This window comes from Eulemur rufifrons, chromosome 28 (assembly GCF_041146395.1).
Source record: "Eulemur rufifrons isolate Redbay chromosome 28, OSU_ERuf_1, whole genome shotgun sequence".
In the NCBI taxonomy this organism is placed as follows: domain Eukaryota; kingdom Metazoa; phylum Chordata; class Mammalia; order Primates; family Lemuridae; genus Eulemur; species Eulemur rufifrons.
Window position 1 is genome coordinate 44,114,195 of NC_091010.1, and position 16,525 is coordinate 44,130,719.

At 48.0% G+C, this 16,525-nt stretch overlaps 1 protein-coding gene across 1 annotated transcript in view; it reads right to left on the reverse strand.

The window, feature by feature from the left end:
* The window catches only part of BLNK (B cell linker), a 61,654-nt gene that overhangs the window by 19,165 nt on the left and 25,964 nt on the right, over positions 1-16,525 (reverse strand). Inside the window, exons 4-8 of the mRNA XM_069460229.1 lie at positions 10,703-10,743; positions 8,183-8,339; positions 6,194-6,357; positions 3,277-3,358; positions 1,810-1,881 (exon numbers count right to left, since the gene is read on the reverse strand). Of these exons, the coding sequence (XP_069316330.1) occupies positions 1,810-1,881; positions 3,277-3,358; positions 6,194-6,357; positions 8,183-8,339; positions 10,703-10,743 (516 nt within the window). The remainder of the gene's footprint in view (positions 1-1,809; positions 1,882-3,276; positions 3,359-6,193; positions 6,358-8,182; positions 8,340-10,702; positions 10,744-16,525) is intronic.

Consider the following 16,525-nt stretch of genomic DNA (forward strand, 5'->3'; position numbering starts at 1 on the left):
TTCCTGTAGTTCCTCCCACCTGTATCCAACAATCATATAACCAGGACATTTTTTTCTTGTTTGGATTTGGTTTCTTCATCTGATGCCTATAGTATTAAAATGTAGCTCCGGGAGGTTAATGACAAGCTAATGAGCCAGGTTCTGAGCTAGGCCCTGGATGCTGTGAGCAAAACATGGAGCTGAGGGTCTTATAGGAAAAGATAGAAATCTGGGAGGCGGGGTCGGGGGGGGGGGGTTAGTCAGGGCTAAAGGTCATGTGCAGGGCGCTGTAGGAGCACACGCCATGCGGATCTAGCCTGTGTGGGGCCGGGCGAGGCCTCCTGAGCAAGTGACATTGAAGGCAAGGTCTTCAAGGAGCTCACAATGTTCTGGGGGAAATTAAAGACACAAAGTAATCAGGCAATAGGTATCAGCTGCACGTAAGTGGGAAGACCTCTCTGAGGGCTACAGAAACCAGGAGAAGCTTCCTGGAGGTGAAGGCTTCAAGTTGGGCCTTGAAGGATTAAAATATAGCTATACTAGGTTAATAATGAGCCAATGAGTAATACATCCAGTGGTTAATGCCCTCATAGTGGTTCTTTAAATACAACCAATGTTTGGGGATTTGCTCACCCTCACCACCAACAACCCAACCATAATCTCCACACCTCCTGTGACCAGGATCATCTGTGCTCATCTCTGGAAGGGGGTGGGGTGGAGAGTGGGTGAGAAAGGGAGAGGGAGAGGGAATATGAGAATGCATGTGGGAATGCTAAAGAGGAAGCTCCTACACCTCTCTGTGCTGTTCACGGAGTGGGATGTGGGCATTTGGCTCAGCCTTAGGGCTTGCCAAAGCCTACAGGAGGCGACTAGGAACCACTGGGCATTTGTGGTTTGCGTAGGGACGATGTGGTGAGAACTAGCTTTGTAGTAGGGATGAAACTGGCAACATCTGGAGGAGTTCAGCTGCTTAGTCTCCGTTGCTGAGGAGAGAGCTGAGAGGCAGGGGTGTGGCCAGTGGACTGCAGGCAAGAAGGTGTTAGGCTATTGAGTGACGAAAGCCTGCACTAGGTTGGTGGCCGCTAAAATGGAAAAGCGAATTTGGAAGGCTTTGGAGAGAACACAGGTGTCCTGAGGCATGTAGCTGGAGGCAGGTGCCAGCACACAGAGGAATAAGGGCAGGAGGCGGGGAGGGAGCCGCTGAGCTTGAGGCAGTGGGAGTGCCGGGGTGTTCAGAAGGGAAGTCAGGTCGAGGTGGACACCAGGGAGTCACCAGTGTAGACATGAGAAGTGAAGCCAGAATAATGGATGAACCCTAAAGACAGGAACAATAATTCTCTCTCCTGAGCACTTAGCGTGTGCCGGGCACTGCATGAACAGTTTCTCATTTGCAATTTCAGAATCCTCCTGTCACCATGGGGCAGGGACTAGTGTCTCCATTTACAGATGAGAAAATTGGACGCTTGGAGGGGTAAAGTACGAGTAACTGTGAGTGCTGGGATTCCAACCCGAATCTGTCTGCCTCAAAACCCAAGCTCGCAGCCACCATGATATCCTACAGAAGAGCTGCGGGACCACGGCTGATCCCTGGGGACATCCTCAGCCAGGAGAGAGGACACAGAGAAGCCAGCAAGGTGCCGGGTGAGGTAGGCTGAAAACCAGGACTTGTCTAACAGAGGTCAGAGGGCCTTTGGGGATGAGGATGGGCCTTCTGTTCCCATTCATTAAGAAATTTGGAAATACAACCAATTATTTCTTCATATTTTATCTGAGTTATTTATCTTATTTGAAATAGACTTAAAACCGATCCAAATCACACATATACTTCACCTGAAACTGTTCCTGGAGGAGAGGCTGGCTTTGAGGAGTTATTTGGCTTGATTGATCTATTCACCACGGGAGCTAAAACATAAAAATGCGTATATATGAGTGTGTGTATAATGGTTACAAATACATTCCATGAGGGACATTCACACTTAGGGGAAAATGATGACCAGATTGGAGAATTTGCAAAGAATGGGAGACACCCTTGTTAAACACACAAACCAATAAAACAAGCCTTCTCAGGAGAAACATCTTTAGAATGAAAATATTAATGGTTAAAAAAATAATCAAATTATTTTATGATAAGGATTTTGTTAAAGTGAATGCTGGCTTGGAATTCCATTTGCCAAACTGGAGGTCTAGGAGATAAGAGTGTTTTTGTTTGTTTGTTTTTGCTTTTTCTCGGAAGGATGTTGAATCCAATAGTGGAGGGGCCAAATTAACAGCCCCACCTCTCCTGCCACCTGCAATACACACAATAGCTCTTGGATTTCATGGGTTTGGAGCCAGGGGCAAGGAGGGAATGTGTGTTTTTTGTTTCATGGTAATGGGTGGCTTGGGAATTTAGGTGAGTCTTGAAGCTGTTGGTGATATTTAGGGAGTAGAGGAGAGGGTTGCTACAAGACAGCACAGTAAAAACTGAGTACTGCTACTTTGGAGTTGAGTGTTATGAGATGAGTAATGTCACCTGAAGAGGCATCACCTGTACAGGATTTTATTCTCCATAGTGACTATATCCAGAGTAAACAGGTGCCGTTTCTGTGCCTGATCTGAGTGCATGTGGCACTGTTCTTTCTTTAAATAATTCATTTGTACTATCATTTGTTATCTCGTGAAAGGTTTACCAAAAAAAAAAAAAATGTTTCTCATAGGCCTGAGATACCATTAAATATAAAGAACCAGAATGCAGAGCATATTTTACTCTTTCACTTTTTCTGTAGAAATTGTTCTTGTGCAATATTTACAAGGCCAACATTGTGGCTTGTGGTTTTATGAGAAATCCATTCTAAGCGAGGGTAGCTGAAGATAACAACCCAGGTGCTTTCATGATTTGAGATGGGAGGATTAAATCATGGAGGAGGGAGGAAAGGGGGCGGGCGATGAAACACAGATGGTGGCTCACCGATGCTCTCTGCCCCACCAGCCAAAGAAGCACATACTGTAGCCATGGAGGAGAGAGACGTGGGCACTGTCATTTTTGAGCCCCTTAGTGCTTACTAATGAATAGTCCTGCATGTCCCGATCAACTACTAGAAGTTTTCAAGTCCTTAAAACTACAAACTCTTGGCGAGGCACAGTGGCTCATGCTTATAATCTTAGCACTTTGGGAGGCTGAGGCAGGAGGATCACTTGAGCCCAGAAGTTTGAGGTTGCTGTGTGCTAGGATGATGCCGCTGCACTCTAGCCTGGGCAACAGGGCAAGACCCTGCCTGTCTCAATACAAAATGAAACAAAAAGTCTACAAACTCTTACCTTTTTCAGATGGGGGTGAACTGCTTTCTGTGGGATGAATATAGTTTTCATCGTTATCTTCCACAGGAACCACATAATCAGCCTAACAGAAATGTAGAAATGAATGAGGAGAATGCTACACATTCACAGTTGATTGTATGGGAGGGAGGGATGTTTTTTAAAAAAGCTTTTTTAAGATATCATTCATAATACCATTAAATTTCACTATGTAAAATGTACAATTTAGTGGTTTTTTTAATGTATTCACAGAGTTGTGCAACCATTGCCACAATCCAATTTTAGAGTATTTTTATCACCCTAAAAAGGAACCTTGCACCCATTAGTCATTTTCCATCCACCTCCTCCCCTGACTTAGTCAACCATGAATCTACTTTCTGTCTCTACAGATTTGCCCATTCTGGACACTGCATATAAATGAAATCGTACAATCTGCAGTCTTTTGTGACTTCTTTCACTTAGCATAATATTGTCAAGGTTCTTCCATGTTGGAGTATGCATCATGACTCCTTCTTTTTTGTGGCCAAATAATATTCCATTGTATGAATATACCACATTTTGTTTATCCATTCATCAATTGATGGACATTTGGGTTTCTTCACTCTTTTGGCTGTTATGAATAAGGCTGCTATGACCATTCATGTACAAGTTTTTATGTAGACATACATTTCTCTTGGGAACATACCTAGGGGTGAAATTTTGGGGTCATATGGTAGCTCTATGTCTAACAGTTTGAAGAATGGCCAAACTGTTTTCCAAAGTGGCTGCAGCATTTTTCATTCCCACCAGCAATGTATGAAGGTTCCAATTTCTCCACGTATTCACCGATATTTGTTACTGGCTGCCTTTTTTATTATAGCCATCCTCATGGGTGTGAAGTAGTATCTCATTATAGATTTGATTTGCATTTCCCTGATGATTAATGACGTTGAGCATCTTTTCTTGTGCTTATTGGCCATTATATATATATTTTTTGGAGAAACGTCTATTCAAATCTCTGCCCATATTTTTCTTTTTTTACCCTCGGTTCTCTACATCTCAATCTGCCCATTATTAATTGAGTTGTTTATCTTTTCTATTGTTACTAGAGTTCTTTATATGTTCTAGATATAAGTCCCTTATCAGATATATGATTTGCAAAAATTTTCTCCCATTCTGTAGATTGTCTTTTTACTTCCTTCATGGTATCATCTGCAGCGTGGAAGTTTTTAAATTTTGAAGTCTTTTTTATTTTTTATTTTATTACTTGTACTTTTGGTGTCATGTCTAAGAACCTGTTGCCTAACCCAGGGCCATAAAGATTATATTTTCTTCTAAGAGTTTTATAGTTTTAGCTCTAACATTTAAGTTCTATGATCTATTTTTAGTTAATTTTTGTGTATGGTGTGAGATAGGGGTCCAATTTCATTCTTTTGCACATGGATATGCAGTTTTTCCAGCACCATTCGCTTTTTTAAAAAACTATTCTTTCTCCATTGAATCGTCTTGGCATCTTTGTCAATAATCAATTGACTATAAATAAGGGGAGGGAGTGATTTTATATTGATAAGATACAGATGAGATAACCAGATCTCAAAAGTGGTTTTTACAACTTTCCCTGGTGGGTAGCCAAGTAGGGTATTGGGAGAAACAAAAAACATTTATTTCCAGGTGCTCTTCTAAGTACTTTACATGTGTTAGGCCTGCCTGAGCCACGTCCACCAGGCTGCTATTAGCAAACTCTGCCTCGCCTCACTGGGGTCCACTCTCAGTTATTTGCAGAAATGGAGAGCCTCACATAACCCACAGTATGACTTTGCATTCTGTGTCTGAAGGTATATCTTCATATGGATTTGCTGATGCTAAAAGAATTTATAGTGAGACCCTAACAGTTGGTCTCCCCATCCTGTCCCCTGCTCAGCTTCTCCCTGTCACCCTATTTGCATCCTGGAAGGACAGCATCACCGCTCAGACCGACAGACAGACTGAGGCTGATGAACCATGTTTTTCCCCCTCTAAGTTACACTGGGGTCATAAGCTAAAATGCGTACAAGAGCAGGCAGGTGACTGGGATCCTGCAAGAAGCTGATGATGCAACACAAAGACCAGTCCCAGGATGGGGAACACACCAGGTGATTCCTACGCAGGGTGAGGGTGTGTGTGCACGCATCGTATGAGCAGGGGGCACTATGGCAGATGGGACCAGGGATTCACAGCCAAGCTACAGGGGCCATGCGGCTCAGTTGCTTTGAGGCCACAGCTGGCCCAGAGTTGCCAGGTCTTCAGTTTTCAGAAGAAATGAGAAAACTGGACTTTATAAAGAATTTAGAATATGGTAGAAAGGAATCCAACATATATTAAGTCCCTTAGTTGGGCTTAATATAGTTCAGTTGGGTCCCAGGCAACCTGGGAAGGTGGGTCTCTGGATACCTGGGGGATGGGGAAAGGGAGAGGGAAGAAAGAGCTGCCCCCAAGGATGTGCAGGGTCTCCCTACACACTGGCCGTCTTCCTTTCATGTCCCATGTCACCCTCTGCGTCTGAGCAGAGGAGAATGGAGGAGCACAAAGAAAAGAAGGTGGAGGAAAGACAGGGAGGGGCACAGGGCAGGGAACGGAGAATGAAGACAAGGGAAAGAAGATCTTATGCAGGAGAGAGAAGAGTCACTGGAAGCTCAGGGGAGAGAAGAGGGGATGATGTGAGGGCACAGTCAGTATTGACAGTACACCATACACCTCTAGTAAATTTGATGCTTAAAATGAGGTCACATATGCTATTTTTAGGGAAGACAAAGTCCTTTCAGGATAACAGTGGAGAGTTAGAGGGGAGCAGTTGATAAGCAGGACATGGAAGAAGGAAGACTGGCCATTGGCCAGACTGTCCTGGCCACTTCCTTGTGCCCCCTCTGTGTCCTGGGAAGCCTTCAAGACAGATTTATGTTACCTCATCCTCAGGGAGGCCTTTGGGTTTGGGCGGGACTTGAGGTTTCTGCAGAGAAGTCGGGGACGGCAGGGTGGAGATGAGCCTTGCTTTAGCGGAAGGCCAGCTGGGCTTGCTGGGAAGCGTCTTGCTGAAGGGTGGAGACTGTCTCTGGCTTGATCGATTGTCTTGAAAGAAACAAACAAAAAAACACAACACAAGCGAGGTTCTGCATTATTCTCCGGGTGGAAGCCATGGGGGTCTAAAAAGTATAAAACCACGGGCATCTATGTAGACACAAATGATCAATCAGGGCATTCCTTAAAAGAGTAAAGTGAAACATTAGGCAAAAATTTCAACTGCCCAGGATAACGTCCTCATCAGAAGCATCTTCCCAAAGGAAATCGTATCACCTACGCCATGGGATGGAGGGCTTAGGCAACATCAAGTCTACCCAGCCGAATCTGTGAGCAGAGCAGAGATTCGAACTGATGCATTTTAGGGAAATCTTAGCATAGGCATAACCTGGTGTATTCCCCATCCTGGGACTGGCCTTTTATTGCATCACTGGCTCCCTGTTGCTTCCTCCTGTGACAGCCCACGCTCACCTGCTCACCCAGTACAGGTGCCCCTGCCTGCCTGGCCCAGACTCCACTCGCCCCTGTGGAGCCTGCTCCTGCCCTTGGCCCTCCCGTCTTCCTGGTTGAAGGTGTGTGGTTAACTTCACAGTGGCCGCCTCCGTGGACGCTTTCTTTCTCTTTCTCTTGGTATAGCTGTGCGCAGACACTAGGGCATCCACGGTGCTGTGCCTATAACTCTGTCAGTGTCATTTACAGCTCTTGGAGTTTACTTAGATTTTCTAATGTAATATTTAAGCCCATCAGAAGCAGCAAAACATAGAAGACAGGCTTTAAAGAATGTGCCCTGAACGAGCTACTTAACCACCCTGAATTTCTGTGTCCTGGTCTGTAAAATGGAACTGCCACAGCCTCTTCCTCCCCAGGGTTGTTGCAGTGATTGAACAAGGTTGTTTGCCAAGTACAGCAGGCAGCGCCTGGAGCAGAGTGGGGAAGACCAGGCTGCAGGGGCTGAGAGGCCGGCTGGCGTCCCAGCTCCGCCCCAGAGAACCTGAGCTCGGTTAGTTCACTCCTTTGAACCTCTCTTCCTTCCGCTGTCAAGTGGAGATGAGTCCTGCCATCAGGATTATCAGGAGGGTTCAGTAGGCCACCAGGCTAAACTGTAAGATGCAGAAAGTCTGGGAGCCCGTCCATCTTGCCTGTGGCTGAATGCTCAGTGCTGTGCTAGTTCTGGCACCTAGTAGGTATTCAACAGATTAGCTGTGGAATGAAGCAAGGAGCAGCACCTGGTGCCCTGTCAGGAGGCAGCTAATGGCAGTGAGGCCTTTACGTGTAGGAAGGCTCTGTACAAACGCTAGCATCGCTGTGACCATTATGGACGTACTTGCTCTCCAAGCCTTTAGGGAACTTAGACACCTGCCAAGACAGGAACACAGACTTCCTGACTGACGTTAAAACGCACACTCAGCCCTCAAGGTCAGACCCGAGCTGTGTCCATTCAACCCACGAAGCTAATTCCAGGCTTAGAGTGTCTCACGTAAAAACCCACAGTCTAGACTCAGGGGCTGTCTGCCGGAGTGGACGGGAGGAGCGGTGGACACTGGAAACCTTGAAGGTCATTGTAGTTCTATACGGACTTCTTAAAAGAAATTCCAGAACCTTGAGTTTAAGGAGCCCTGAGAGAAGTGGGGACCAATCTCAGGGGTGATTTCCCATGGGTCTGTAGGAGGTGGGGGGTAACCATTAAGGGTGTGCTCATTTGATTGATTGACTGATTTTTGCCTGTGTTCAATGTTTCTGATCTAGGAAAGATTCCTTTTCCCCTGGAATGGGAAAGCTCTCCAGCTTGGGCTCCATTACCTGTAAGTGCCCAGATCACCTGCTTGGAGGTGGCGAAAGCGGGAGGTGGGGCGCCCAGGTCTGGGGGTGGCCTCACCTACATACTCGCCCCTGGTGAAGGGCAGGGCTGGTTGGACCGTCCTGGTCTCCTGCTCAGCGGGGGGCGGCTCGTAGCTGTCGTCGGCGTTCTCCTCCGCCGGCATCACGTACATCTCCGAGTCCGAGTGCTCGTCGGGATTTTCATAGTCGCTGTCCTGCAAATGCAGACACCATGCTCAGCACCCCTGCCTGTGCTGCCGGGTGGCCAGGACAACTCCTGCCTTAGGCTGTCGCAGCTGTTCCCCCAGTGCTGTGACCGGGAAGCCGAGGCTTGGAGGGGTTAATGTCACAAGGCCAGTTAGTGAGAGGCAAAGCTGGGGTTTGACATCTGCCTTCGAAGTTTACCCCTCGACCACTGCGCTGTCCTGGGGAACATGAGGACCACTGAACCCTAAGGAGGGCTGACACTCTGTCGACAAAAATAGACAGTGGGAGGTAATAAAACACATCTTTAAGATAGAAAAAGGACCTGATAAAATAGAATAACGGGTAGGTTTTATATATCCTGAATGCTGATGGTTGGGGCAGGAGTAGGTTTACTGTGGAGAGGGTGAGGGGAGGCACCGAGGAACTTTGATGTCTCTGAGGAGGTGAGTTGCTTTTTAAATGCAGAATTGGTGAGCTGCAGGGTCTGGGCTTCAGATGAATTCACGCAATCCTCTTCAGTTTTTTTAAAATATAAGTTTTATTTAAATCCATATTGAAAATACATTAACATGGCCTCAAGTCCAAATAGCTCAGAAGGATGTGAGTGAGGTGAGGTCTCCTTCCCAGCCTCAGAGGCAGACAGTTACTAGCTTGTTGTGCATGTTTTCCTGAGATAGTTGATGTACACGCTGTGTATACACGATGTGGACACATGACATATGTCCCAGGACATATGTGCATCCACTGCCCCCACAAACCGCCACCCCGCACGGTCCCTACGTGTCTTCCCAATGAACGAGGGGGCACCTGCTTTTTGGCCTGTCTCCCTTACCGTGCAATTTGATGGCAGGATTTTATCAAGCAGGCCTGGGGGCTGTAGCAACAAGCCTGGGTTTCATTCTCTGTGCGGTGGGGATCCGCTGAAGTGAAAATAATCGTGAGTGGAAGTTTACTCAATCCTTATGACAGCTGGTATCTTAATTTTGGTTGTTTGACTTTGGGGCAAGTCGTTCCCTCCTCTCCAGGCTGATTTTATTTTGTGTTTTCTAAGTCCCCACTGTGTGCTCTTTTAATCCAGCCAGAGATTTCCTCTCTTTCCTCTGGATGTGGACCAACCATCTTCTTTCCTTAGCTTCAGAGGAGGGTGTGTCTGTGTGTGTGTGAGAGTGTGTGGGGGGGTGTGTGTGTGTGTGTGTGTGTGTGTGTGTGTGTGTGTAGCCAGCAGGGGGCGCAGCTGCAGCGCTTCTGGGGGATCAGCCGCTGCTGGGCCCTGGGAGGAGCTCCGTGCTGAGTGATCGGCAGAGAAGTCATCCCTTCCCCTCATTTTTCTTTTCTTTTTCTGCTGTTGGAGAAGGAGGAACTCCTGTCTCTTACAACTGTCTGTAAACTCCAGGAAGTGTTTGCAGCCTGGAGCTGGACACTACATTGGAGGTCTGAGGCCTGGGTTCTCATTCCATACACCCCTGAGTAACTGAGTGAGGATGGGCAAGCCTTTGTCATTCTCTTGGCCTCAGTTTCCTTATCTGTGAAATGGGTATGTGCTTGTGTGGAAGCCTTCTTGGATCCCTTCCAGAGATAAAACTCACAGATTGGAACAGGCTAGCATTCTGGATGAAATTGCTATAAGTGAGGAATAATTATTGTTAAGAGAAGTTTTTAGGAAGCCTTGTCTGTACAAGGCAGCCCAAAAGAGAAGTGGGTAGAGGGGCCCTGCAGACCACAGAGACCCTTTGAAGACGTTAATTCTAATACACCACCCAATGTCGTCATGGCCAGGTCTCTCACTCGCTCTCACTCGGTGGCCCCAGAGCTCTGCTAATGTCCTCCTGGTCACAGCAAGCACCTTGGCGTTAGAGAGCCTGGTTCTGAGATCTGAGGGCCTGGGCTTGAATTTTGGAACTGCAAGTTACTTAAACTTTCTATGCCTTGGTCCCGGTGCCAGGCATGGACTCTTTAGTGGTTGGTTTGTTCAGGGCTCCTGGCCCGGGCTGAGGGGGGACTGGGGAGTTGAGGACAGAGGCATTTGCCAACTGATACAGCAACAGTGAAACATTTCAGCATCTCTTTCGGCCGTGCCGGTGAGTGTGCTGAACACCAGCACTGAGAGCGGGGATGAGGATGCCTGCTCCACAGCTGTGGTGAGGACTAAATGGGGTCATGCATGTGCTCCTAGCCTGGCATGTGGCAAGAGCTGGGCAAGTCGGCCAGTGTGAGGCTACTGGGGCCTTGTGTGTGGGTGGCCTTCCCAGGCCTGCCCTCTCCTCCCCTCTGTGATGTGCAGCTGACCACCAGTGTGTACTTCAGAAATAAGCCCTTAAAAAGTCTCCCCTGGAGCCCTGGTGCCGTCCTGGTTTCAGGAGTGAGTACTTACAAAGTCATCCGACCACTGCTCCTCTTCGTCCGCGGGGCTCTCTGAAATGGCACGTGGGAGACAGAATGTCCGAGCATGAATGTCAGCTGGCCAGCTGCAGTCTGCCCACAAACAGCCCACACCCGCCTTCCCTTCAAGTATGTTCATTTGCTTTCAACTCCTTTTTTTTTTAAAAAATTAACTCTCAAAATGTAAAGAGAAGTCCTACTGGGCAGAGCAATGGTGCATCTGACCCTGTCTGTCTTTGTTCAGGGACATTTCTGGGTCCCCCAATAGGGACCTGCAATTTGTACTCTGTGGCTTCTAAAGACTTCCTTATTTATTTTTATCAATACATAATAGCTGTACTTATTTTTATGGTACACGTGATAATTTGATAGATTAATATAATCAAATCAGGGTAATTGGGATATCCATCACCTTAAATATTTATCTTTTCTTTCTAAGGACTTCTTTGAATCGACCTGTGGATGATGTAGCAGGAAGAACACTGAACAGGGAGTCAGGTAGACCTAAATTCTCATCCGGTTCTGTTCCCAACTAGTCGGAGAGTGTGGGCAAGACCCCCAACATCTCTGTCTCACTTTCCAGATCTATAAAATGAGGGGATAACTTCCTTGATTCTGTCTCTAACTTTGACTTTTTTTGGCTAAAAATAAAATGTATCTAGTGCTTTCCTATGTGCCAGGCAATATTATCAGAGCTTTGCCCTCATTTGGCCCTCTCAAAAACCTTGTGAGGAAACTGAGGCCTAGAGCAGGTAAGTCAATATCTGTGCTCAAGGCCAGATATTGAACAGCACAGCCGGAGTGGAACCTGCAGGTTCACTGCCAAGCGCATGCTCTGAGCCCCAGTGCTGTGCCGCCTCCTGTCTTTGAGCTCCAGGGGGACACTCAAGCTGTCCTAGGCTCTGCAGGGAACATGAAAATGGATATGACAGGTCATGGCTCTTAAGTAGCTTATGAGTTTGAAGAATAAACTAGGTCTGAATTATGACAGTCAAGAGGAGTATTTGATCCCTTTTTCTCCAAGCACATTTAGAGTATGAGAAACTCAGTGTCTAGCCCATCACCTAAACTGACCTTAGAGGTCGAATGGGAATCTCGCTGCTGTGTGGGAAGCCAACCAGACAGAGGCCCGCGTGGCAGGGCGGCTCCAACGGCTGCACCATCAAGGGCCCCGGCTCCCACCACGCCGAGCAGCCGCTGCTGCAGAGGGCCCCGTGGATGGTTCCTGAGTTCCCCAGAACTGCAACAGAACCTTTTTCATTTTGTGTCATTTCTACTCCCTGCCAGAGCAGACCCCTGACTCTAGAGAGCCACACAGGTGGGTTCCACAGAGGCACCAGTGCAGGAATTGCAGGGGTGAAATGGGGTCAGGGAGGAGGGCTTTGGGTCAGAGTGGCCACATTTTCAGCAACAGCATCAGCAGCCTCTCTTGGGAGAAGCACGACAGGTGCTAAGAAGGATCCTCACTCTCCAAGCCAAAGAAGGGCCAAACTTTGACATAAAGAGAAAACAATTCTTAATAAATCATTGTTTGGGTTGACTGATGCCAAATTAGATTGCATGGCAATCATGGAGATTTGTCAAGAAACTCCAGAAGAATGGGTGAATGAATCCTCTTCCTAATATGGTTACCTAGCACAGTGGGGAATAAGTTTCTAATACTTTAATGTTTAGAGATAGTTAAAGATCCACACTTAAGATGGCAAGATGTTTTTGTTTCAACCGTTTAAATAGAAACCTTTATAAAATGCTTTTATGAAACTCACTTTCCTGCCAGGGTAAACTGCATTTGCTGAACCTTTTCTCAAAGTCAGCGCCTACTTTGTGATCAGTTCCTGGGGAAAGTAGTGTCTGTAGCCATCTAACTATTGATAGCTTCCCTGTCTCCATTATCTTTCTTCTCCAACTTGTCCATCCTTTTGCTTCTAGTTATTTTATTAAAATAAAGGTTGGATTCTGCCGTTCCTCCCCTCAAGAATCATCAGCGACTCCCTATGGAATAAAGTCGAGGTTCTGTGTCAACATGTCCCCGTGCCTCCCCCGTCTCCCCCACCACCGACTCCTCCTGCGGTCGCTGTCACAGCCTTCCAGGCTCACTGACAGCAACGCCAGGCAGCTTGCGCCTCCCATGGTGCACATGTGGTTGTTCCCTGCTCTGCTCCTGTGGCTCCCCCAGCCCGTCTCCCTTCTTCTATGCAAATCCCTGTCATTCTTCCCCCATAAAGTCTTCCCCAGTCCCTCTGGTCATAATCATTCTTCCTCCGGGCCTTCTTAGAGGCTGGTGGCACCCTGATGTCACCTGCACTTCATTCTGTGCTGTGATTAACTCGTTCATGTCTCTCTTTACTGATAGCGAGACCTATCTAATTTGTCTTTATATCTGGACAGCATGGTGCATTTGTAATCTACGCACTAATAAAAGCATGAACTAATAAATGAGTGAATGAAAATTAGGATACTAACAATAGATTCTATTTACTGCACCCTTCCTATGTGCTGGGTGCGAGGCTAAGTGTTATAAAACGGTGTCCTTATGACAGCACTGTGTGGTAGGTATTATTAGTATCTCTACTGTACAGTTGAGAAAACTGGGCCTAAAAGGGGTCGGAAAATCTGCCTGAGGCTGCATAGCTAGTGAGTATGGGGGCTGGATAGGGTGGATTGGAGGCCAGGCTGTCTGTGTTGGCTCCTGCCGTGAAATCTCAAGTGAACCGCCAAGCCCTCTGCTTAGCATTCAGATAAAACCTAGGAGAAACAAGAACGATGCAGTCCAGGCATCTTGGCACATAGAGGCAGAAAAGAGAGAAAATGTCCTGTGCTAGAGGTTGTTTGATGGTGCCCCGCCCACCCCAGCTACACTCATCTTCTGGTCCCAAGGGCAACTCAGCGTCATAGTCACAAAGTCACAGCCTTACAGGTGATTGCCCTGACTGCAAAGTACTAGATCCAAAGTGGGGGCCAGTTTTCCAGTATCTCAGGGAGCCTCCCAAAGTGTGCAGGTAGCGATTTTAGAACCAGGCGTTCCGGGTTCAAATCTCATCTCTGCTCGTTACTAGCTGCTTGGCCTTGGACCAATAGTTTAATATAGTTTAAAGCTTAATTTCCTTACCTGCAAAACAAGGATAAGATGGTGCCTGCCTTATTTGTTTATGAGAATCAAGTAATACAATACATGTGAAGTGCTTAGCAAAGCCTGGCACACAGTAATGCTTTATTGTTATTGTCACCTTGGGCATTTGCGAATGTCTCAATAAACCCTCAGAACACCACCAACACTAATGCAGCCCATGGCAACCACACAGTATGGTTACCACAAAGAAATGGATCCAAGAAAGCCTCTATTGTAATGAGTAAAATTGGGGGAGAGTAAATTCGAGTTTAATATGGGCCCGGTGGTTTCACACTGTGTGTGTGATTGCGTGGTCCCTGCCAGGAAGCTGAGATCCTGGGCAGCCTCCATATCAGCCTTTCCTATGGTGTCTTTTACCAGGTCTGGGGCTAATGCTGCATTTGCTGTGTCATAATTCCACGCCACCCAATAGAGGGACTCCTCCCCTTGCCTGGCCCAGCCTGTGGGCACAGCACCAGGCACTAGGAGCCACGAGAATGGCCCCAGTGGCGTGCATCTCAGCATCTGCTCCAGGCCAAGGCACGCAGGGGTTCAAACTTGGGTTCTGGGGTCAGACCGCCCAACTCAGAATCCCGATTCTGCCATTCGCTAGCAGCGTGATCTTAACCAGATTGCTCCACCTCTGGGCCTCAGTCTCCTCATCACTAAAATGGACATTATTAATTGCCCTTAGAAGAGTATCTGATGCAGTGTAAGGGCTCAGTGAATGTTAGCCATTACAATTAATTTACAGTCTCTGCAATTCTCAGAACAACGTAAGAATGGGTATTCTTATCTCTAGATCAGGAGTCAGAGGCTCAGCGAAATTACAAAACTGTTCTAAGTTCATACAGTGCTTAGGGGGTAAAGCCAGGATTCCAGCCCAAGCTTAAAGGACCCCAAAGTCCAAGGTCTTCTCATCAAGCCACCCTGTGTAATGGGAACAAAGAGCTAGAGATCAGAAGGACAATCTTGTATGAGGCTGAGGACAATCCAGGGTGGTGTAACATTTCCTGATAAGTGTCCCTGCACCTGGGATCATTACCAGGCACTGGGGGAGTTCAGAGAAGGGTGTGCTCAGGGTGAGCTGAGAGTCGCAGGAGGCTGCGTGCCGGAGGTGGGACCGAATGGGGCTTTGAAGCACTAGCAGGACTAGGTGAGAGGATGAAGATGAAGGAGGGCATTCTCCTTCCTCAGCTCAGATAGGGCTTCACATGGCAGCCCCCGAAGCAGGGCTCAGAGGCAGATGTGCACAGAATGAACACCCTGCTCTGGAAAGGGACAGGAGACTACACTGAGTGCAAAGCCAGACATGCTGCTGGCTAGGGGGACTCCAGTCATGGTGGACACTGGGGGCTCCAGTGACAAGCTGAGATGGAGAGCTGCGGAGAACGGTGTGAGCAAAGGGGTGAGGGCGCCAGGGGTGAATCCAGCCTTTCAGTTCCGGGTCAGCAGGGACCTGGGCCAGATGCTTGTGGCATCTGACACAGCCTCAGCTGTGGCCTGGATCCTGCTCTGCAGACCACACGCTCTGGGCCCCGCCCATCCCTCCCCTTACAGAGCTGGTGGTGGCACGCAGGGAGCACGTGGGAAGACCTCAGTGACACACGGGAGGAAGGAGAGAAGGAAGGAGGGCCAGCTGCAGTGGTGAGGACAGATGCAGGGAAGAAACAGAAAGCAGAACCGTGGAGGCTGCAGAGGCGGCAGCGGGGGCGGCTGCGGCCGATCCCACCCGTGCGGCCCGAGAGGAGAAAGAGATGTGATTTAGTGTGGGGATCTGAGGACAAGGCCCAGATTCAGGCTGGCTGTGAGGGCTGTTTGGAGTCCAAATACTTCACATCTTGGCAGCTCCCTTTGCCTGTGTGTTTGTTCACTGTGTCACGGGATTATTAACAGAGGGGTGGGTGTACAGACATAGGGGACAAGGTCCTGGCACAGCCATCACTGGCTGTGTGACCAGGTGATGGCAAACACTTTGCCTCTCTGGTTATCCCTAACATGAGGGGCTTGGATTGGGCAATCTTTCGGGACTTTTCCAAGTTTCATTCCACTATTCTGAGTTCCATGTGGCAGGACCTGTGTTGATAGCTTTGCCAACGTCACCGGGAGAGTGTGAACCAGGAGACAGAAAACCAGACAAATGCTGGCTCCACTGAAGACACGGGGCAGGGGCAAAGCAGTGTCATTTCTCACTTCCCCAGTGGACGAAGGGTCGTTATGAGTACCCTGTGCTTCTATGGTGGGCTTTTACCCAGGAGTCCCTGTTCAAGTGCCTTCTCTGCCCTGGAGTCTTTTCCATTTGAGTGACTTCGGCTTCTTCCGCCTGTAATTACTCTGATCTCCTCCCTCTAAGACATCTCTGGCCAGAGGAGAAGTAGACGGTGGACCTGCCGGGGATGTCACAACACCCCTGGATATCAGGCCCAAGGGTCCAAGGAACAAGGTTTCGTTCAGTTTGGTTCCTCAGGGCTTTTGGGGGTGACCAGTGGGGCTCCTACAGGGAGCACCTCCTCCTGGGGCACCACGGCTGGTCTCCCCTTGCTCTGCATCTGCAGCCAGACCTCAGCATTCAAAAATACAGGAGGCTGTTCAAGTGTGGAAGCTCAGAAACGGAGAAGGAGGTTCTGGTGTGAATGTCAGGGGCTCTCGTGCTTTCAGAATGTTAAGACATACCCGAGAAAGTGTAAACTTTACACTTTACTGAGA